The sequence below is a fragment of the Somniosus microcephalus genome, chromosome 20, assembly GCF_052327205.1.
Source record: "Somniosus microcephalus isolate GS21.2 chromosome 20, FLI_Smic_1.0, whole genome shotgun sequence".
Lineage (NCBI taxonomy): Eukaryota > Metazoa > Chordata > Chondrichthyes > Squaliformes > Somniosidae > Somniosus > Somniosus microcephalus.
In genome coordinates, this window is record NC_141006.1 from 63,125,985 (window position 1) to 63,149,585 (window position 23,601).

General features: G+C 47.1%; 2 protein-coding genes across 3 annotated transcripts in view; one reads left to right on the top strand and one right to left on the bottom strand.

Annotated features, from left to right (window-relative positions):
• LOC147103342 (uncharacterized) overlaps positions 1 to 18,932 on the bottom strand; it is a 55,156-nt gene extending 36,224 nt beyond the window's left edge. The window contains exons 1-2 of one of the 2 annotated variants that reach the window (XM_085962825.1): positions 18,452 to 18,931; positions 15,205 to 15,405 (exon numbers count right to left, since the gene is read on the bottom strand). In XM_085962825.1, the coding sequence (XP_085818951.1) occupies positions 15,205 to 15,405; positions 18,452 to 18,802 (552 nt within the window). In that variant the 5' untranslated portion in view covers positions 18,803 to 18,931. Of the gene's footprint in view, positions 1 to 15,204; positions 15,406 to 18,451 lie in introns of both variants that reach the window. The other variant, XM_085962828.1, reaches the window with a different exon arrangement.
• The window catches only part of nkain1 (sodium/potassium transporting ATPase interacting 1), a 621,699-nt gene continuing 616,920 nt past the window's right edge, over positions 18,823 to 23,601 (top strand). The window contains exon 1 of the mRNA XM_085962829.1: positions 18,823 to 22,595. Within this exon, the coding sequence (XP_085818955.1) occupies positions 22,542 to 22,595 (54 nt within the window). The 5' untranslated portion in view covers positions 18,823 to 22,541. The remainder of the gene's footprint in view (positions 22,596 to 23,601) is intronic.

The window sequence follows — 23,601 nt, forward strand, 5'->3', positions numbered from 1 at the left end:
CTCACTCTTTCCAAAATCTTTCTCGGGATTCTTATTCCTTTAGGTTGTGCACTCTGTATCAACTATTTGAGTGGCCATAACATCTTTTTCTGCCAATAGTTATGGGTAAGTTATATTATTGAGGGTTCCTTGTTCCTGAGTAAAGATTCTGCGCCCACCTCCCCCTCCATAATAGTTGAGTGATATAAAAAAAGGCAGGCTTGTAAAAGATTATAATTCATTTCTATCCTCCCGATAAAAGTAGTTGCCCAGAAGTTCACCCATCTTTCATCCAAGGGCAGGTTACAAAACAGCCAGTAAAGCAAAACGATGAATTAATCCTAAGTTTTTCAGCTACTTTTTTGAATGTTTTACTCATCAAAGGTGCGGGATGACGGTGCTAGGGGCTGGAACACTTTCAGTTTAAACACTCCTGAGTCAGGTACAGGAAGAGTTAGATGGAGAGTAAAGCTCACTCTGCTTTTCCCAACTGTTTGCTTCTGCCTCAAACCCACAACAGCAAAAAAAAACCTTGATACTTTAAAGGGTCTTGATGGTGAGATTTCCTGCATAAAATTTGCCACGATTGGGTGGGTGGGTTTCTAAAGTTGCTCTACACAGTCTTGGAGTGACAATGCCAATGTTTGCACTACAAAACATTATTAATGCAGCAAACACATCAATCTTGTCCTTTACTGTGACATCTTCGCATTGCACAACAGTGAAAATGACGCACAGCTCCCCCAGTCCGAGCGAGTTAGTTTTCCTCCCCAAAGTCGTGACAACCCCTCTTGACATCAACAATGCTCACAGGCTCCCCGACTGTCCTCTGTACAAAGTGATTCCTCTCTGATAGGTGCCGCAGCATTCAGAGGAAACGCGGGAATAATTTTCACTATCAAATCAACACCTAACACAAAACGTTTTGGGGGGAAAAAATGGCTGCAGCTAGAAACAAAATGGCTGCAGCTAGAAACAAAATGGCTGCAGCTAGAAACAAAATGGCTGCAGCTAGAAACAAAATGGCTGCAGCTAGAAACAAAATGGCTGCAGCTAGAAACAAAATGGCTGCAGCTAGAAACAAAATGGCTGCAGCTAGAAACAAAATGAATTCCAAACATTATCGGTGTCTCATCTTCCATCCAGTTTGTGACATTAAACTGGCTGATTAACTTCAGCACCCAACCTGTTTGTTTCTGTGTGTTACTGAAGAGAATTATATCATCCGTCAGAGAAACCACTTCCTTTCTTGATGTTTCTCGCTCCTCTTCATTTGCCTGCTCTGGATATTTCTTAGATTTTTTTTTAAAACTCTTATCGTGGGACTTTTGTTATTATTCCTTTGGTGACACCCGAGTGAAAAGCCAAGGCCCAGTCAGGTTGAAAAGCAGGAGAACAGGTGAGGTCAATTGGGAAGCAGTGATTAGGTCACACCAAGTTTGCCTTTTAGAAACCCGTAACTTGTAGGAAGGGAAGACCAAGGGAGGGAAGGCACTGCACAGTTTTGAGATCCTGGGGGGAAAAAATTAGTTAGAATATGAAACATTGTGATTCATCGTGATTTCAATATAGCAGGGGGTCTGTGGATTTGGAGCAGGGTATAAGATGGCAAATTTGCAGCATCGAAGGAGCAGGAGAGCAAGCTTCAGGTGAGTATTAGCCATAGTATTATCAATAACTGGAGACAAGAAAGGTTCTGACAGAGGTAGAGAGATTGGAGACTAGAAGTAAGAGGATTGCCAACCAGACCACAAGCTTTTTTCTTGTATTTTGCCCTGGAGTGCAAGAGAGGTATTACCTCCCTTGATGTGGAAAGGAAATTCAAGTCCTGAACAGACTTGGGTATAATACTGTGGTTTTGGGGAAAAGATGTGTTTAGTACAAAAGAGAAAATAAAGCAAATCTTGGAGGGAGCTTTAGCAGTGGAGAAGATGTGGGAGTTTTAGTGTAGGTCAGAGGAGAGTGTGAAGTCAAGAATGCCAATGGAAGAAGGATGAAAGCAAGGAACCATCAAAACTAAGTGATAGTAGCTGCTCATGGTACTTGAGCGATATTAAGGAACTATGGGGGAGAAATTGGCCTCCTTTGCGCCTCCCGTTAGCGCCTCCGGGGGGCGATAGCGGGACGCTAAGGGCTTTAAAAAAAAAATTGACATTCAAGTACAACAGTACTCATACAACTCATCAATTACATAGTAAATCCATTACATTCATTGACCACAATAAAAAAAAATAAAGCCTCAAAAACAGCTTTATGGTCAACAATATAAATACAATAATAAATTTTTACAGGTAAATCAATAATGTTTACAGTACAAACTGCCACTATTTAATAAACCAAGAAAAGAACGAACCCGTATACGCCAGTCCTACTATCATCGCTCAAACATTCAGTCATTCATTCCTCCGTTCGTTCGTTCGCTCAAGTGTAAATTCCATTGTGCATGTCTGCGTGTCATTGTCTACCTGCGTGCATGCGTGCGTTCGTTCATCCGTCCAGACAGGCCTCACGCTCACCCAGTAGGATGGCGCTAAGGGCTTACTGTCCGGGCACGGTGAAATTACCAACGCCCACGAACTTCCATGGTGGGTTAGCACAGGCGCTAAAACTTACTGCCTCGATCTCCTGTGCCCCGGAGATCGTGAGGTCATCCGGTGCGTAGCGCCCCATTATCGCCCCGGATGTATAATTCGTTTCCGCCCCCCTGCAGCATCGCCGGGCGTCAACAACGGCAGCTGCAGGAAGCGTTGTCACCGCGGCCGGCTACTTTGGGAGCGGGTCGGGTAGGCCAAAATTTAATAATGTCCCCAGTGTGCTGTAACTTGGGGGTTTTTTTCCCAGCCAGCGATTGATCAGCCCCTACACTCTCTCTTAAGAGTGCTTGGGGCTGCTATGTGCGTATCGCAGGTGCTGTGGACGACCATTCCCAGCCCTCGCCTTCACTGACTGCAGCATTGGCCCGTCCCTTTAAGGGAGGGGAGGAGCCTGTAAAACCGGCAGCTCTGCACGGAACATTGCTCAGCGCCCTGCCGCTCGCACTCCCTTTAGCACTCTAAGGGAAGTCTGATTTAACACTCCACTTCCCTCTCGGGCGCTAAAGCTCAATTTCCCATCAGGAGAGAATCATTAGTGCCTGGCGCTACTTTTCCTACTTTTCCAAAGTTAGCGCCCCACCTGGAGTGATCCCCAATTTCTAGCCCCATGACCCTGAAATTACGCTGTGGGATAGTAATAGGTGAATGTTTCAAATGAATGGGTTAACATCTCTACTAAACATTCTGCTACTATCCATTAAACTATTTAGGGCCTACATAATTGAAAGAAACAGAGGGGGCTGGATTTTCATTGAGGAGGCGGGTAGGAGGCGGGACTAGAACTTTCGGGGTTGTAGTCCCGCCTCCATCGAGTTGTGGCCAACCCACGCGATTTAGACTTGATTGACCTTGTTGAGCCTGCCCAGCGGGCTCAGCAGGCCAATTAAGGGCCACCCGGCAACAGGTGATGTCACAGATTGAAATTTCATCTGTCAAGACCTTTTGACAGATGAAATATCAGCGTTCAACAGCTGTTTGAAGCTGTCAAACACTGACAATCTGTACTCCAGGTTAATTCCTTCCTCTCAGGATGATTTAGATATCTCCCCAGAACAGAAAGCAGAGGCTGCAGACTTTGACAGCTCGCGGCCATTCTGCTTTCTGGGCCAGTGAGATGAGGGACTCCCAAGACCTGAAGGAAGGAAGGCTGTAAAGGTAAGTAAAGGTTAGTAGAACTTCTTTAAACACTTTACACAGACCAAACACACTTACCTCTGCACTCATGCACCCATCACTCACCTGAACACCGGACATCTCGACCCCTCCAAGCCCTTCACCCCGACGGCCCGCCTCGCTAACTTGGTGTGGTTTGGAGCTGTCGGGAATCCCACATTTCAACAATGAAAATAGGGATTAGGCTAAAAACTGCCTGTTAACTACCTGTTAACAGGCAGTTAATTGGCACTAATCCCCTTCCTGCCTCGGGGAGGCGGGTCCCAGTGCGGGGCGGGTACCCGCCTCCTTTGAAACTGGCATGGAGGCGGGACGGGGTCAGGACCCCCGATTTCGGAATTTTAAACCCCAACACGCCTCCAATCCCGCCTCCACGGCCCAATGAAAATCCAGCCCAAAGTGTTCACTGCCCCACCAAAGGGTGTGCAGACCCAGATGTCGTGATTTAGCCATTATACTGTGAGAGAAATGGAGGTTATAGACACTGAGGGCACACAGTGATGAATGTGGATTGGATTGGATCATGAATGGAGGTCTTTAATATGGAGCAGGAATAAAGTAGGAGAGAGAACAGAGACCCGAGGAAGCCTTAAGTTGATGGCAAAAGAGTTGGATGAAGAGGCATCAACCACAGCACAAATAGAGTGATTGGAAGGGAAATGGTCAGAGGCTTTGGATATGTCTGAGGCAATGACAAATCACAGCTTTGAGCAGAATTACAAACACACTTACCATAGGCCAGATGCTCTTGGCTCACACAGTTGATGTTGTAGGAATTGCCAAATTCCTATCTGAAGTACTGAGACCAGGCAACTCTGGTAATTAAACGATGTTTAATACAAACTGGTGGAAGGAACAGTTAAAACGCAAGAGAACTAAACAACAGGTGTTTGCTTAAGGCTGACTCCACGAGGACTGATTCTGGAAGCTTCCCCGCTGACGTCATCACATTTCCCGCTGTTGGGAACGTCACGTGACCTGCATGATGACGTCATCGCGTTCGGTCTACATCTTAAAGGGGCCGCGTTATTTACATACAGCAAACAAATACAGGTACTGGTTCACTCTGTTAAAGGCAATTATGTACATACATATAAGAGTCCCTTGGTGGCTCTGCCACATGCGCCCCCCCAGAATTGTCCTTAACAACGAAAGTCAATCGAAGAGGAGGTTGGACAAGCCTGTTCGAACGACTCCTATATTCCCGGAGAGGAAATTGCTGGGCAGCTGAGGAGCTGGCCGGTGGAACGATCCGGTCAGGCGTGGTAGCAGCAGGTGGTCGACCACAACGCGGTGGCTGTGCAATCTCGACTGGTTGCTCGAGATCCAGGTGCGCGGGCTTGAGGTGGTCAATTGAGATGTGGTCGGGTTTGCCGCCGATGTCGACCAAAAAGCTCTTGGCACCTGCCTGCAATACTTGGAAAGGGCCCGTATAAAGAGGTGTGAGTGGACTGCGATGGGCATCATGGCGAACGAAAATGAACCTGGCCTGCATCAACTCCGTTGGAACGTGGGAGGCAGGCAAACCATGAAGTGACGTCGGAATTGCCTTGAAACACTGGGCTGCTTCCCGGTGGGCGTCTAGTTGGGCGGCTGCGGACCACGGCTTCGTGGTGATGGCAAGAACTCGCCTGGCACCCGGAGTGGCTGGCCGTACACAAGTTCCGCGGCAGAAGACTGCAAGTCCTCCTTTGGTGCTGTCCGCAACCCAAGGCAGCCTATCTGCCCATGTGGTGCCCTGGAGGGTGGCCCTCAATGACGCCTTCAACGACCGATGAAAGCGCTCACATAACCCGTTTGCGTGCGGATGGTAGGCCGTGGTGCGATGGAGCTTGGTGCCCAAACCTAAAGCTACAGCGTTCCAAAGGTCAGACGAGAATTGCGGGCCGCGGTCTGAGGAAATATCTGTTGGGACACCGAACCGCGCAACCCATGAGGAAATAAAAGCCCTGGCGATGTCCGCGGAGGTGGTGGACGTCAGAGGGACTGCCTCCGGCCATCTTGTGGTGCGGTCGACGATAGGAGGTGTGTGAACCCGTGCGACGGTGGAAGAGGCCCAATGAGGTTGACGTTGACGTGGTCAAAACGGCGCTCCGGTACTTCGAAAGTGGCCAAGGGGGCTTTGACATGGCGTTGCACTTTGGCTCTTTGGCAAACGATGCAGGTGTTAGCCCAGTCGCGGACGTCCCTGCGCATTCCTCTCCAGACGAATTTGGATGCCAGCAACTTTTGAGACGCCCTCACGCCAGGATGTTAAAGTCCATGGATGGCGTCAAAAACTTTCCACCGCCAAGAAAACGGAACGATCGGGCGGGGATCCCCCAATGAGACGTCGCAGAGCAAGGAGGTGCCCGCCGCGTGGAAATGCACATCCGTTGGCTGGAGTCAAGAGGAGTCGGTACGGAATGCCTGAGTTTCCGAGTCGGCTGCTTGGTCGGCAGCCATGTGTGAATAATCTATTCCCAGCTGGACGGCTTGGACGGTCGCCCACGAGAGGCAATCAGCCACCACGGTGTCCTTGCCGGCCACGTGCTGGACGTCGGTGGTGAACTCTGAAATAAAGGTGAGTTGCCGCTGCTGTCTAGCTGACCACGGTTCGGCAGTCTTGGCCATAGCAAACGTCAATGGTTTGTGGTCCACAAACGTGGTGAAGTGGCGCCCTTCCAACAGAAAACGAAAATGGTGGATGGCCAGAAACAGCGCCAACAACTCCCTGTCGAACGTGCTGTACTTGCGCTCATTACTGCGCAGTTGGCGACTAAAAAACGCCAGTGGCTGCCACGTACCATTGACCCACTGCTCCTGCACGGCTCCTATGGCGTAGTCCGACGCGTCGGTCGTCAGAGCGATGGTGGCTCCAGGCAGTGGGTGCGCCAACATTGTGGCATTTGCAAGAGCGGCCTTTGTGTCCCTGAAGGCACAAACCATCTCAGGCGTCCAAACCAGGGGTTCCTTTCCCGACTTTCCTCGGAGGGTCTCAATAGAGTGGCTGCATAAGTTGCGCGGCCCTGGGAATAAAACGATGATAAAAATTTACCATACCCAGGAGCTCCTGGAGGGCTTTGACGGACTGCAGCCGCGGAAATGCTGCAATCGCCTCCACCTTTGACCGAAGTGGCGTCGCCCCATCCGCGGTGATGCGGTGGCCCAAGAAGTCCAGCTGCTGTAGCCCGAACTGGCATTTGGCCGGGTTGATTATTAGGCCATGTTGATGGAGGCGGCGAAAGATGATTGACGTGTTCCTCTTTGGTGGCACTGGCAATCAGGATGTCATTGAGATAAACGAATAAAAACTTAAGATCCCGCAGCACCGAATCCATTAGGCGCTGAAACGCCTGTGCCGCATTTTTGAGCCCAAAAGGCATTCGAAGGAACTCAAATAGGCCGAAGGGGGTAATGACCGCCATCTTTTGGACGTTCTGGGGGTGTACAGGCACTTGATGGTACCCACGAACAAGGTCGACCTTGGGAAAGATCGAAGTTCCTGCCAAATGTGCGGAGAAATCCTGTATGTGCGGTATGGGGTACCAATCGGGGGTCGTGAATTCGTTAAGGCGCCGGTAGTCACCGCAGGGCCGCCAGCCGCTGCCGGGTTTAGGGACAATATGGAGCGGCGAAGACCAGGGACTATTCGACCGGCGAATAATCCCCAACCGCTCCATTGCGACGAACTCCGCCTTGGCAGCCACGTGTTTGCTGGCTTCTAGTCACCGAGCCCGTGCGTAGACTGGGGAGCCGGTCGTTGTAATATGGTGCTCCACACCATGCTTGGCGGACGTTGCAGAGAAGGTGGGCCTGGTTAGCTCCGGGAACTCGCCAAGAAGGCGGGTGAATTCGTTGAGCTCTGGCAAGGCGCAGGAGACCGCGTGCGATGCGACTGAACCTCAAACGCACGGAATGGAGTTGTAAGTGGCGGCGTTGATCAGTCGACGATTTTTTAAATCTACCAACAAGCCGTTGGCGCATAAAAAGTCCGTGCCGAGGATCGCTTGCGAAATTTTGGCGGTGATGAACTCCCATTGGAAGTGTTGCCCGCCGAAACACACCTTGATCCGCTGACTCCCGAATGTACGAATAGCACTGCCGTTGGCGGCTTGGAGGGGAAGCCCGCGCCTCCCAGCCCGGATGTCGAGGACCGATGTGGGAAGAATGCTGCACTGCGCCCCCGTGTCGCACAAAAATCGCCAGCCCGAGATGGAATCGGTGATATAGAGTAACTTCCCGGAGCTGCCAATCGCCATCGCAGCCGTGGGTCATACTGCAGGTTCGGTCTTCCTTTCGCGCAGCTGATGCTGGTATTTTTTGGTTGCCTTGGGCGTGAAACCGCAGGGCGGGCGGCAGCATCTGGCCTTCGCGCCGAAACGGGCGTGGTAATAACACAAGGCGGATGGTGGAGGCGTCGGGGCGGGGTCCCGTGGGGAAGGATGCCTCGAGGCGGCGCAGTGTTGCTGTATGACCGCGTAAATAGTATCAGCTTCATCCGCAAGCGCCACACAATCCACGGTTTCCGACCGTGTGAGGGCCGCCTGTACCTGCTCGGGCAACTGGCTCAGGAACACCTCCCGAAAGAGGAAACGTTGCGGTTCGGACCCGAGGAGTGTGAGCATCTGGCTCATTAACTCCGACGGCTTGGAGTCGCCTAGCCCGGGCAGCGTGAGCAATCGTCGTGCATGCTCTGCCTTCGTGAGGCCGAAAACCTGAAGTAGCCACGCCTTAAGGGTATCATACTTGCTGTCGGCCGGGGGGTTTTCCAGCAGGTTGATGATCCTCGAAGCCGTGGAGCTGTCGAGTGCAGAGACCACGTAGAGATACCGGATCTGATCCACCACGATATTCCGAAGCTCGAACTGAGCCTCCGCTTGCACAAACCAGGAGGCCGCCTGTTGTTCCCAAAACCAAGGGAGCTTCAAAGCCACTGCGTTCGCATCCATCGTGTCACTGCGTCTCGCTTCCTCCGCGAAGATCGTCCGCGAAGATTCGGGGTCACCACTGTAGGAATTGCCAAATTCCTATCTGAAATACTGAGACCAGGCAACTCTGGTAATTAAACGATGTTTAATACAAACTGATGGAAGTAACAGTTAAAACGCAAGAGAACTAAACAACAGGTGTTTGCTTAAGACTGACTCCACGAGGACTGATTCTGGAAGCTTCCCCGCTGACGTCATGACATCATCACGTTTCCCGCCGTTGGGAACGTCACTTGACCTGCGTGATGACGTCATCGCGTTCGGTCTACATCGTAAAGGGACGGCGTTATTTACATACAGCAAACAAATACAGGTACCGATTCACTCTGTTAAAGGCAATTATGTACATACATATACGAGTCCCTTGGTGGCTCTGCCACAATGTGAGCCTTAGCTCCATGATAGCACCCTTGCCTCTGAGTCAGAAGGTTGTGAGCTCAAGCCTGACTCTAGAGACTTGAGCACAAAATCTAGTTTGACACTCCCAGTGCAGTACTGAGGGAGAGCTGCACTGTCGGAGGGGCCGTCTTTCAGATGAGACGTTAATCCGAGGCCCCGTCTGCCCTCTCAGGTGGACGTAAAAGATCCCACGGCACTATTTGAAGAAGAGATGGGGGGTTCACCTGATGTCCTGGCCAACATTATCCCTCAACTATGTTTCCACTTGTAGGGAAGTCCAAAACTAAGAGTCATAAATGTAAGATGCATTTGAGGGGAAACTAGATAAGTGCATGAGAGAGAAAACAATAGAAAAATATGCTGATAGTGTTAGATGAAGTAGAGCAGGAGAAATGTCATATGGAGCATAAACACAAACATAGACCAGTTGGGCCGAATGGCCTGTTTCTGTGCTGTAAATTCAATGTAATTCTATGTAACTAACACGTAAAAAATAGATTATCTGGTCATTTATTTCATTGCTGTTTGTGGGACCTTGGTGTGCGCAAATTGGCTGCTGCGTTTCCTACAATGCAAGAGTAACTACACTTCAAAAGTGCTTCAATGGATGTGACATTCTGGTGCTATATATATGCTTTTGTGCATAAATCCTTTTAGATGATAAGAATAGGTATGAAAGCACTGACTAGTGCAGTGCATCAGCACACTGTCCTTTCATCACCAAGACTTCGGTTTGAATCTAATCCAGATTCACGAGATGAAAGTCTCCTCTCTCTGCTACTTATAAACAGCGCTACGTAAAATCTCTTTGGTCAGAGTCAACCCAGTTTCTAGTGAGCGTGGACTCACACTTTAAAACTGCCCGTCGTTTGGCAAAATTGTGAACTTCAATCGGAGAGCTCATAAAGGAAAATAATAAAATCACACTTTCTGAAAGGATCTGAGGACTTCACAAGCTGGAGCCAAGCCATGTTGTTGGAGCAGATGGAGCTTCACTCTGAAGCTGGTGACTCGATACTTGATCTGGGCATGCTTGATCCTGACACCGAACGGGAAAAGGTGAAAAAAAATGTTCCACTCTTCTGGACTAACATCCTTCACCCTGATGAGAACAAAACTCATTCACGCAAATAACATTTTTCAGGTAGAATCTTTGCTGGCCTCACTTCCTTTCCTTCCTGAGTCCCTTTGCACATTGAAGAAGACTAGATAATGTGATGCAAATAGGGACCTCTCTGACAGTGTCAGCTGTGGCTCAGTGGGCAGCACCCTCGCCTCTGAATCAGGTTGTGGGTTCAAGTCCCACTCCAGGAACTTAAGCACATTAAAGCTAAGCTGACACTCCAGTACAGCGCTGAGGGAGCGCTGCACTGTTGGAGGTGCCGTTTTTTGGATGAGACGTTAAACCGAGGCCCCGCCTGCTCTCTCAGGTGAATGTAAAAGATCCCATGGCACTATTTCGAAGAAGAGCAGGGGAGTTATCCCCGGTATCCTGGCCAATATTTATCCCTCAACCAACATAACAAAAACAGATGATCTGGTCATTATCACATTGCTGTTTATGGGACCTTGCTGTGCACAAATTGGCTGCTGCGTTTCCTACATTACAACAGTGACTCCACTTCAAATAGTACTTCATTGGCTGTAAAGTGCTTTGAGATGTCTGGTGGTCATGAAAGGTGCTATATAAATGCAAGTCTTTCTTTTCTTTCTCTCGTTCCAGTTACAATAATCTTCCCTCCACTCCACCATAATGGTTTAGTTACTTGATTGACAAAATATATCAGGCCTTTCGAAAGATCTTCATCAATTTTTATGCACTATAAAAGCAACTAATTCTGCCGAAGATCGCCTATGCTTCATTGAGTGGTATCCGTAACCTCAGAAGAAGTTTATGGGTACTTTTAAACTGATTACAGACATCACACTCCATTGGCTGCACTTCACAGCATAGACAAGCCCCAGTTCTAGGAACGGAGGCATTGTAGACTCACATAAATATGTGCCTACGATTCTTCTGTGAGGGCAAGGGACCCGGTTTCAGCCCAATGTGTTTGCTCTTTCTATGTCTCCGTATAAAAGTGGAGCCCAGGGCACCTATAGGCACTGGCTTCACTGTCCAAATGTAAAGGCAGCAAAGTGGCACACAGAGGTCACTCTCCTGAAACAATGTGGTGAGAGGAGAAGCATAAATGCACCTTATGGTGACATCATTTACTATAACTCTTAAAGAGAAACATAAATGACAATGCAATCGGCCTAAATAAATGAGAAGAGAGTGCTGTAATATGTTGGGTAAGCAACAATTACATAGAATTACATCGAATTTATAGCACAGAAACAGGTCATTCGGCCCAACTGGTCTGTATGCTCCACACGAGCCTCCTCCCATCCCTCTTCATCTAACCATATCCTATTCATTTCTCCCTCATGTGTTTATCTAGCTTCCCCTTAGATTTACAAGGATGTTGCCAAAGAACTTGGCTATGGGGGAACGAATGGATGGGCTGGGTTTGTTTTCCTTGGAACAGAGGAGGCTGAGGGGAGATCTTATTGAGGTGTATAAAATTATGAGGGACCTGGGTAGAGTGGATGGAGGGGACCTATTTCAATTAGCAGAGGGTTCAAAAACCACAGATTTAAAGTAGTTGATGGAAGGTTTGGAGGGGATTTCAGGAGAAGTTTCTTCACCCAGAGGGTTATGGGGGTCTGGAACTCACTGCCTGAAAGGGTGGTAGAGGCAGAGACCCTCACCACATTTAAAAAGTACTTGGATGTGCACTTAGGATGCTGTAACCTGCAGGGCAACGGACCAAGAGCTGAGAAGTGGGATTAGGCTGGATAGCTCTTTGTTGGCCGGCGCGGACACAATGGGCCGAAATGGCCTCCTTCCGTGCTGTAACTTTCTATGATTCTATAAATGCATCTATGCTATTCGTCTCAACTGCTCCTTGTGGTAGCGAGTTCCACATTCTAACCACACTCTGTGGGTAAAGAAGTTTCTCCTGAATTCCCTATTGGATTTATTAGTGACCATCTTATATTTATGGTCACTAGTCAATGAACTGGTAAAAAAGAACTCATAATGATGTAGAGCGCGATCATCTCCTTAATGCCCTAAAATGCTCCACATACACTTTTTGAAGTGCAGTCTGTAGGCAAATGTATCAGCCAATTTTGCACACAGCAAGATCTCACAGACAGCCCATGAACGAATGAGCAGATAATCTGTTTTTGGTGACATTAGTTGAGAGAGAAATATTGGCGAGGGCCCGGCGAAAATTCCCTGCTAATCTTCAAACGAAGCCATGAAATGGAGAGAAGAACGGATAGTGTAACAAACAGAACAATTTCCTCATTGTGTTTCAACTCCATTTGGCATGGGCGTCGGTAGTAAAATGGCTGCTATGGGGAAACCAGACAATTTGATGATTGTCTGAATAAGCAGCAATAGAAAAAACACTTTAGTTAAAATGCCAATCACTGGCTTCATAATAAGTGCATTGAAGTAACTTATTAAAGAACAAATGAGAATCTCAAAGTAATTACTTAATTTTAACAATTAAGATTGCCAGCAGAAGAAGGGAAATGTGTATTTTCTTAGGCCAAGCATTTTTTAATGTTTTGAACTGACACACTGTGTTGCTGAAATAAACAATCTATTATATAGAAAGAAAGGCTTGCATTTCTATAGCGCTTTTCACGACCATCGGACATCTCAAAGCGTTTCACAGCCAATGAAGCACAAGGAGTGTAGTCACTGTTGTAATGTAGGAAACGCGGCAACCAATCTGCGCACAGCAAGCTCCCACAAACTGTAATGTGATAATGACCAGATCATCTATTTTCGTTATGTTGATTGAGGGATAAATATTGGCCAGGACACCAGGGATAACTCCCCTGCTCTTCTTCGAAATAGTGCCATGGGATCTTTTACGTCCACCTGAGAGAGCAGACGGGGCCTCGGTTTAACGTCTCATTTGAAAGACAGCCCCTCCGACAGTGCAGCACTCCCTCAGCACTGCACTGGAGGGCCAGCCTAGATTTTTGTGCTCAAATCCCTGGAGTGGGACTTGAACCCACAACCATCTGACTCAGACGTGAGAGGGCTACCCACTGAGCCACAGCTGACACCGTATATATTAAATTCCGTGTTTCATTGCACTGCAGGTGGCATTGTGATAGGAATTTTCAATATGAATGGTGTGACAATAGCTGCCGTTTTATAGTTATGGTATATCACCAATGATTTGGCAATCTGGCCACTGCATATCCATTTGTTTTAAAATATTCTCTGAATATGTTTTCCCAACTGACATTTTTTCTCAGTGACTGAAATTTCAGAATTCAAAAATAAGGGTTTAACCAAAGTAAAAATTCAAAAAATTACATATTTCACAATAACATGATTAAATGCAAAGAAAGATAGAAAGAAAAACAAATGAATGAACCTGCACTTATATCGCACCTTCCACATTCTCAGGGCATTGCAAAGCACTTCACAGCCAATGTTGTATTTTCAAAGTGTAGTCACTGCTGTTGTCTGGGCAAACACCGCAGCCTATTTGCCCACAGCAAGATCTCACGGAGAGCAATGACACAAATGACCAGATAATCTGTTTGTGTGTGTTGGCTGAGGGATAATAATTGGTCAGGACACCGGGGGAACCCCCTGGGCTTCTTTAAATAGTCCGATGGGATCTTTTACATCCACCTGAGGGGTCATCCGAAAGATGACACCTTTAACAGTGCAGCACTCCCACAGCACTGCACTGAAGTGTCAGCCTCGATTATGTGCTCAAGTCTCTGGAGTGGGGCTTGAACCCGTGACCTTCTGACTGGCTTCTCTTTTTAGATCTTTTAATGCTTTTATTAAAATTTCTATTTGAAGGCCTCAGCATCTCCAAAAACCTGGGCTTGGACTTGATATTTTTGCCCAAAACCTGTCACTGGGAGCTGGAGTCGGATTGTGCATTCTAAGCATGTAAAGTGTACCTACTTTCTCAGGATGCATTCAGTCAGTTGTACTGGTGGGATATTTTTCTTTACCTTCTAGCACTTTCTGCCTCATAGCTTTTCTTCAAATAAGTTTGAAAAACAAGAGGACAAATTTCAAAAGCTTTATGGGGGTAAAATTTATATTGAGTAAAAAAAAATAGCAGAGAGGCTGTGTGTGTATGTCAGCCTGAGAGAGAGATAAAAATGACAGGGTTCTGGTCAGAGAGAGATGTGAGAGAGAGAGACTGTTATATGGTCAGAGAAAAGGAGGTAAGAGAGTGTGTGTGTGTCTTTCTACATTTAATGTTACTTTAATTTTCAAAAAAGCAGTTGAATGTTGAAGCCAACTGATTATCTGCCTGAGGTTTGTTGAATTTGGAAAAGGTCAATTGTAATCATGTACACCTGTGAGGAGAGAGATTCTAATTTCTAACACCAATGAGACAGGAGGATACTGTATATCTTTTTTTTTGTTGGATTTTGAAAACAAATGAAACCTCTTTGAGGTAAACAGAGAGGAAGGAAGGGTAGGAGGGGGAGGAGAGGAGAGAAACTGATTGAGGGTGAGACAGCTTCTGGCTTGCGGGGGGGAGCTGACTGTATTGGGGAGAGTCGATAGAGAGTTAAAGGTAAGGTGTGTGACAGTGGAGCAAGCAGCAAGGAGAGCATACAGGGGTTAAGTGGGTCTTTTGAAGAGGAAGAGGTAGCGATGGAGGTGAGGGGATGGTAGAAAGGGGAATGGGTCATGGGAAGGTGAAAGGGTAGGGAATGTAATTGGAACGATGAGGTAGAGGAAGCATTGGGAAGGGGATGAACGGAGCCACTGAGATCCACATTTTCCTTGCAACCCCCACCCCAAATGCAGCCTGCAGCCGTCGGTGGCTCCTTTCTCGCCACCCCACCCCAAACCACTCACCACCCCTCATCGAAAGGAAAGTAAAAACACAGACAGAGAAGAAAAAAATGTTAAAGGAGAGATGCAACAAAGAGAAAGAGAGACAGCAGCAGAACAGAGAATCATCAACACAAGGACATCAGGTGGAGTAGGTGGCTAAGAAAAGGATGCAAGCTCTTTGAATCAGCATACTCACATTCCCTTGACTATCTTCATTCCAATTTGACTCTATTGCGATAGTTTGCACAACAGAACGTCCAGTCTCTATGACAGATAGACTAGTCTCTATGACAGATAGACTAGTCTCTATGACAGATAGACTAGTCTCTATGACAGATAGACCCGTCTCTCCAGAAGGTTCTTGATCTGTTTCCATTATTGTGTCTTCTTGTGGCACCTTGCAAGAATGAGTAGATGGGAAAAAAATGATTACTGCTGCTAAAACTAAAAGGCCACAGATCAAACAGCGATCATGGTTGCCTGGTCTAAGATTCAGCTTTTCACTTCAAGATGTACCATGTTTTTGTCTTAGACACAATAATATTCCTTTCAACTGCAGAGACTGTTGTTATGTAGGCAAATATGTTGACAGCAATCCATAAATACCACTGAGGTGAACAAGCACGTAATCTCTTTTTGGAGGTGTTGGTTGAGGGAGGAATGTTGACCAGGAAAATTGGAGAACTTCATCAAATAATGCCATGAGATCATTAACGTCCACCTGAACCATTAAAACCCGGGGACTTTAGTTTAATGCATCATCTAAAGGACCCTGATTCCAACATGGCAGCACTCGCTCAGTACTGCACTGTTCAGAGCCTATGCTAAAATCTTGAATAGGGCTATTCCACAAACCTCTGATTCAGCTGAGCCAAGGTGTCACATCAGAGGGGTGATGTCTTTGGTTTCATTATCTTTGAGGGTCAGAGGGAAATCTTGCAGGACTATCTTCCAGGAGATGAAATAAGAAGGGTATCGTCCATCATAGGGTAGCTTGTACTCAGACTGTGGAAGGAACAGGCTTGATGTATCAAATATTTTTCCTTGTTCCATGTTTTATGATGTTCATATTGACACCTGAATACATAAATTATGTTATCAGGTAATTCCAGGCACACCCAGTCTAACTCTCAACAGACTTTCATTGTTTTTGAAATTACCATGCTGAACATACCAATTAGTCCAAAGGACTTGCATTTCTATAGCACCTTTCATGACCTCAGAACATCCCAAAGTGCATTACAGCCAATGAAGTACTTTTCGAAGTGCAGTCACTGTTGTAATGTGAGGAAACTCAGCAGTCAATTTGCGCACAGCAAGCTCCCACAAGCAGCAATGAAATAAATGACCAGATAATTTGTTTTATTTTAATGATGTTGATTGAGGGATAAATATTGGCCAGGACACCGGGGAGAATGCCCCTGCTCTTGTTGGAATAGTGGCATCTTTTACGTCCACCTGAGAGGGCAGATGAGGCCTTGGTTTAATTTTTGCATCCAAAGGATGGCACACCTCTGACAGTGCAGCAGTTCCTCAGTACTGCACTTAAGTGTCAGCCTAGATGATTATGCCTTCAAGCCCTGCAGTGGAACTTGAACCCAGAGGCCAAAACTGCTCTTCCCAAGTGTAGTAATTGAAAGAATGTGGCATGAAACAACAAGAAGCACTGTTGTTTGCAGTCAAATAAAGAGCTGCAGTTATGATGCAGTCTTGGCTCAATGGCAGCATGCTTGTGGGTTCAAGCCCCACTCCTGAGACTTGAGCACATAATGTAGGATCACGCTTTATTGCAGTACTGAAGGAATGATGCACTGTCAGAGGTGCCGTTTTTCAGAAGCTACATTAATAGGAGGTCCCATCTACCCTCTCAGGAGGACATAAAAGATCCCATGGCATATTCGAAGAACAGGTGAGCTCTCCTGGTGTCCTAGCCAACTTCTCAACCAACACCACCAAAATTAAATTATTATAGTAATTTACATAGAATTACACAGAACGTAGACCAACCAGTCCATGCCCCACTCGAGCCAATTTATCTCATTGCTGTGTACCTCATAATTGGCTGCTGCGCATCCCCACAACAGTGAATGTGCTTTAAATCATAGAATCATAGAATAATACAGCACAGAAGGAAGCCATTCAGCCCATCATGCCTGTGCCGGCTCTTTGAAAGAGCGATCCAATTAGTCCCACTCCCCTGCTCTTTCCCCATAGCCCTGAACTTTTAAAAGTACTTAATTGGCTGTGAAGCACTTTTGGGTGTCCTGAGGTCATGAAAGGCGCTATATAAATGGAAGTCCTTTCCTTTTTCAGATGAATAAGATCTGTTATCAATGGTCAACACTGTATACAGAAATATCTATTTTATGGCAACTAGCCTTGTTGTCCAGTTTAGCTCCTAGTTTTATGTGGCAATGCCTAGTCTGATTGAGTTGTTGGAGTTCATTGCGGAGTTGAATGTATAACCCTGCCCGCATAATCTAGGGCACTTAGAAATTAGCATCTCTTACTACATGTATTGCTGATTCCTTAAATGTCTGAAAATACAGCACGAACCAGCCGACTCTGAACTTCACCACAACTCAATAACAAACTCAATTCAAATCTGGCCTTAATGTTTCATTGTTACTTCATCAGGCTCCACCAAATTCAATTCTATTGATTGACCAGCCTCCTTGACTACTTACTGCTCACCTCATATCCAGCAGCTGTTGTTGGATGATTGGAAATGGTCAAACGAATTTGCATGATTGGAACTGCTGATTAACTGCAAGAGCCAAATCATAATTTTAAGTAACCATGTTTATCGATGTTGTAATTGGAGCAGTTAATAGGGACTTTATAGGAGAGATTTTTCTTGAGTACCAAATGATTCCCAATATATATATGAATTTTGCTTAATTGCAATACTGTAATGAACGAGACCAGTGTAGTTCCACCCATGGCATCTCAATGAAGAGGCTTCAACTGCAACACCTCTTTGGATACTAGAAAGTATTATTTTTTTCAATTTGCCCACTTGGCAAAAAGGAAGAGATAATGATGATGCTTTTGCCTGTGATGCCAACTGGACATGGGCCAGGTGAGACCGTCTGCTTGTTCCAGCCGTTCAGTTGGATGTTGAAGATCCCATTGCACCCATTTGAAGGCGGCAGTTATCCTGGGCCAACATTTCTCCTGCTATCAACGCCGCCAAAAACAGATTAAATGCTGATTGTCCTTTGCGGGATCTTGCTGTGCAAAATGGTTGCGGCATTTGCCTACACGTGTGACTGCACTTCAACATAATTAATTGCACGTGAAATGAAAGGCTTTGAAAGGTCTCCGCCGAACCCGATAAGGTGCCACATGAATGGAGATCTTTATATCTCAACCATAAAACTAATTTCAGATTGTTTAAAACAAGTTCTAATGTATTGACCCCCCACAAACTGGGTACTTACTTCAAGCTGGAATTCAAATGCCTGTTTTGCAGGCAGCAGTGCAGTAAAGGGGTGATGGATCCTGAACTCAGGTGGACTTATAAGGTCCATACTGGAGGCTTTGGGCGCTGCCTCGTTTCTAACGGGCTGGTGGAGCGAACCCAGTAAATACTTTGGAGCAGCATCGTCCAGCGGCCCACTGAAGAGTAAGTTCAGCGAGAAGGTTGCGGTTATCACAAACAGGACTCCACACCAGAAAGACATTTGGGATCGGTGACCTTGGATCACGTTCGTGTTACTCGGGGGCTCATGTTTCCTTTTTCTCTTTTCTGTGTTTTCTAAAAAGACGTTTGACTCTGAGCGAAGGCTCATTTCTAATGTCACAAAAATTAGAGTTCTAGAACAAAGGCAAAGAACTTGGGGTGAACTTTATCACAATGAGCTGGTGCTGAAGATTCCTCGGCGACGTCAGCCGGCAATACAAAGGTCCCCCCACCCCCATCATAATTATTTCTATGCTTACACCCCAAATTTCAACGCAAGACTCCTTTCCCCCGCCCCGCCTCCCTGTGATTTCCAAATGGGGGGTGGGGTGGAAGAGATCCAAATCAACTGCAAAGAAGTCAAATCATACTTAAAGTGACACCGCGTGTAAGAAGTTTGCAGAATCGGTCACGCCACAGAAAGCAAGCCCGCGTCACCAAGCTGGTAGCTGAAAGATTTATTTTCAACTCGAATATCACCAGCCGCAGAGGAGCTTTCACCGGACTTTTGAACATCCTGCCCACTGACAAAAAGAAATCAGGCGATTTAAAAATAATCTGAGACAATTAAAACCAATCAATAACTCTCCAGGCTGTTGTGGCTTCTGTTTATTTTGCCGTAGCTGTTTATTTTGCGGTAGCCTAACTACTTGCACCATCCTGTTTAACAAGAAACCACTCAATACTCTTCTCTCTTCGGCAGTCCCTCGGAACCGATGACTTGCTTCCACATTAAAAATGAGTTCTCAGGTGACTGAGTCCAATGCTGGACCTACAGTCTCTCTCACAGGTGGGGCAGACGGTGGTTGAAGGGGCAGGGTGGGTGGAGTACATGGGTTGACGTGCGCTTGGCTTCCGCTTGCTCTCGGTGAAGAGACTCGAGGTGTTCGGCACCTTCCCGGATGCTTCTCCACTTTGTGCGGTCTTGGGCCAGGGATTCCCAGCTGTCGGTGGGGATGTTGCAATTTTTCAAGGAGGCTTTGAGGGTGTCCTTGAAGCGTTTCCTCTGCCCACCTGGGGCTCTCTTGCCTTGTCGGAGCTCTGAGTAGAGCGCTTGTTTTGGGAGTCTCGTATTGGGCATGTGGATGATGTGACCCATCCATCGGAGCTGATCGAGCGTGGTCAAAGCTTCGATGCTGGGGATGTTGGCCTGAGCAAGAACACTGACGTGGTGCGCCTATCCTGCCGATGGATTTGCAGGATCTTGCGGAGGCAGCATTGGTGGTACCTCTCCAGTGCTTTGAGGTGCCGGCTGTACATGGTCCATGTCTCTGAGGCATACAGGAGGGCGGGTATTGCTACTGCTCTGTAGACCATGAGCTTGGTGCTGGGTTTGAGGTCCTGGTCTTCAAACACTCTCTTCCTCAGGCGACCGAAGGCTGCTCTGGCACACTGAAGGCGGTGTTGGACTTTGTCATCGACGTCTGCCATTGTTGACAGTAGGTTCCCGAGGTATGGAAAGTGGTCCACGTTGTCCAAGGCCTCGTCATGGATTTTGATAATCGGGGGGCAGTACTGTGTGGTGGGGGCAGGTTGGTAGAGGACCTTTGTCTTATGGATGTTTAGTGTAAGGCCCATGCTCCCGTACGCTTCGGTGAAGGTGTTGATGATAGTTTGGAGTTCGACCTCCAAGTGTGCGCAGATGCAAGCGTCGTCTGCATACTGTAATTCGACAACAGAGGAAGGGATAACCTTGGATCTGGACTGGAGGTGATGGAGGTTAACCAGTTTCCCGTTTGTTCTGTAAATTAGCTCCACTCCAGCAGGGAGCTTACTGAAGGTGGGATGGAGCATTGCCACAAGGAAGATAGAGAAGAGCGTTGGTGCGATGAAAGAGCCTTGCTTGACCCTGGTCTGTACATGAATTTTGTCTGTGGTGGAACCGTTAGTCAGGATCACGGCTTGCATGTCATCGTGAAGCAGGCAGAAGATGGTGACAAACTTTTGAGGGCAGCCAAATTTGAGGAGGACACACTCCATAATCCCTCACGGTTGACCGTGTCAAAGGCCTTTGTGAGGTCAAAGAAGGCCATGTACAGCGGTTGGTGCTGTTCCCTACATTTCTCTTGTAATTGGCGCGCGGTGAAGATCATGTCCATTGCGCCCCTTAGTGGGCGGAATCCGCATTGCGACTCTGGGAGGAGCTCTTCAGCCACTGGGAGAAGGCGATTGAGGAGGATTCTTGTGATGACTTTCCCTGTGGCAGACAGCGGGGAAACTCCTCTGTAATTACCGCAATCGGACTTGTCACCTTTCTTGAAGATGGTCACAATTACGGCATCTCTGAGATCCTCTGGCAAGCTCTCCTCCTTCCAGATAAGAGAAATGAGTTCATGAATTCACGCCAGTAGTGCTTCTCCGCCATGCTTTAGCGCCTCGGCAGAGATTCCCATCTGCTCCTGAGGCCTTGTTGTTCTTCAGTTGTTGGATGGCCTTTTCAACCTCATGCCGGGCTAGGGTGGTGCTGAGATGGTGGTGGGTAGCATGCTGCGGGATGGAGTTGAGGACACTCACGTTGAAGACAGAGTCTCGGTTAAGGTGATCTTCGAAGTGCTCCTTCCAGCGGGCACTGACTCAAGTTTTATTGACTGTTGGTGTAAATAGGACCTCGCTCTTTGCTTAAAAACAGCGAAGGACGCAAATGTATTGGTTTTTTTTTAAAATGAAGAGGACGGATAAACAGCATCTACAACAGAAAAGTATTTCGACTTGTCTTGTAATGACACTTGTTAGACTGAAGTTCATTGTCGCTTTTATCCCAAGCTGTTTAATAGCAATAATTCGCATTGGAAGTTACTGCCCGCTAGAGGGCAGCAGTTGCTGCACCAGGAACTCGCTTCAAATCCGGGCTGGACGTGATCAAAGGAGCTGGTGTTTCTTAAAATATTATTTCCAATTGCAATTTCCAGATGTATAATAATATGTCTTAACCCAGAATGACAAAGACTGTGGGGACAAGTTGTTTAGAAAGCTATAGGAACCAGAGAGAGAGAGAAAACCCAGAGAAACATTGACAAAGAAAGCTGGGAATGCATCAGATTGAATTTTAAAGAGGAAGAATAATAAGGGGCGAATGAGTTTACGGGATTGCCAGAACAAAAATATAAATGAAACCAAAATGTTGGGACTAGAGGGGGAGAAAGAGACAAAACTAGATGTCACGGGATAAAGTAAGACTATAAATGGGCATTTACAAATGTCTGGGTGACTAGGAGTGGAATAAAGCAGCAGATCTGATGGGAGGGGGACATTTCAGAAGCCCCCTCCATGAATGAGTTAAATAAATCGCGGTTTGAGTCCCACCACACCCCGAGCCACGTGGTTTGATCTTTTGACTGCAGAGCCTGTGTTAATTGTGTTTTGAACAGAGCGGCGCCCAGTTAAAAGAAAGAGGAACCGAAATCTGCCGCCCACAAGACCCCGTGTATTCTCTCACCTCTCTCTCCACCCTGGCTGGGGGGGGTCGATGGACAGGTTGAGTTTAAACAGCATCACTGTTTAGATCTCTGTGCATCCCGGAGATCGACGGGTCCCCTGCCCGGAGAGATAAAGACATGGATAGCAACATCTGAACGCTTTCTGAAGGTGTGGCAGACTGTGTGGGGGGGCATAACCTGCTCGCTCCTCGGCAGTAGACTATGAAAAGGAAATGAGGAGCGAGGGACCCAGCCAGGGGTTGTCCAGGGTCCAGCAGATCATTCACCTTGCGACTGTGTGAATGGTAGACGGAGCATGCTGGCCAGAAACAGGAGTGTTGGGCGTGAGTAACTGTGACACAAACCTCGGCTGTTTCAGTGGAAACGTTTCAGGTTCATCTTTGCTGTTGAAAGTGACCAGAACCTGGGACCATGGGGAGATGCAATGGGCGCTGCACACTGATCGTACTCTGCAGTCTGCAGCTGGTAAGTTAAGGGATTTCCTTTTTTTTTTTAACTTTCTATTTCTGTACTGGAAGCAAAGTGGATGTGTGCTGGTTTGAGAATAAACGCGGTTATTGTCCCAGTGGGAGGAATACGGATCTACCGGCGGGCTTCCAGGCACTGGGTTCCAGCTCTCAAATGATTATATTTCATATGTGTGTGTGTTCCGTGTTGAGTTTTCGTTCAGCCTAGTCCCTCCCCAATTGATTATTTCCCATTATCTGAAAATCTTTACCTTTTTTTAATCTTCTTTTCAATAGCGAGCATTAACGATCGCTACCAATGAGTTGGATTTCGTATCGCTCGCCAATGTGTGTGTGTTTTTTTTTGTACTTTTCAGTTCCCGATTCTCGGGGAATGAACCGATTCAGTCTGTCGGTGTTCAATGGGGCAGGGGCGCGACGCTGAAAGATTAATTTCAGACATTTAAAAACTCATTGTCGATGCGCCAGTGCTGCGAACGATGCGAGTTGAGTTTTTCTATCGCTGGCTCACAGCAGCTGTCTTGGCTCGGCTCGGCTGCGGGGCTTGGCCAGGTTACATTGTACGAGGGATACATTTAACGTTTCCGAAGCGAGGGGTTCAGTTAAGTCTGTGCTCCTGCCAGTTGTCGACTCTGGCGTGTTTTATTGAAAGGCGAGTGGCACTGGTTCAATCTGCCACTTCATGTTTCGGTTCCAGCGTGGAATCCCTCCGGTTGGGTATTTAAATGTGGACTGTAACAGATTGGAGTGTTGAAGAAACTGACCAGATCTGGAACCATTCACACAGTAATGTTGGAAAAGGAAACATTTATTCAATTATGACTCCTAATGTAGCTCAGAATGGTTACAAGTTGCAAGACCGCACTTTATTCTATCCTCGAGGTCTCTAGCTCCAACTGCAAGGGGCAAATATCTTATCAGTGTAACCAAAAGCCGCCACACAGGGTGTGTGTCAGATATACACTCGCACACTGCACTTACCGTTAATTATAACAAAGTGATTC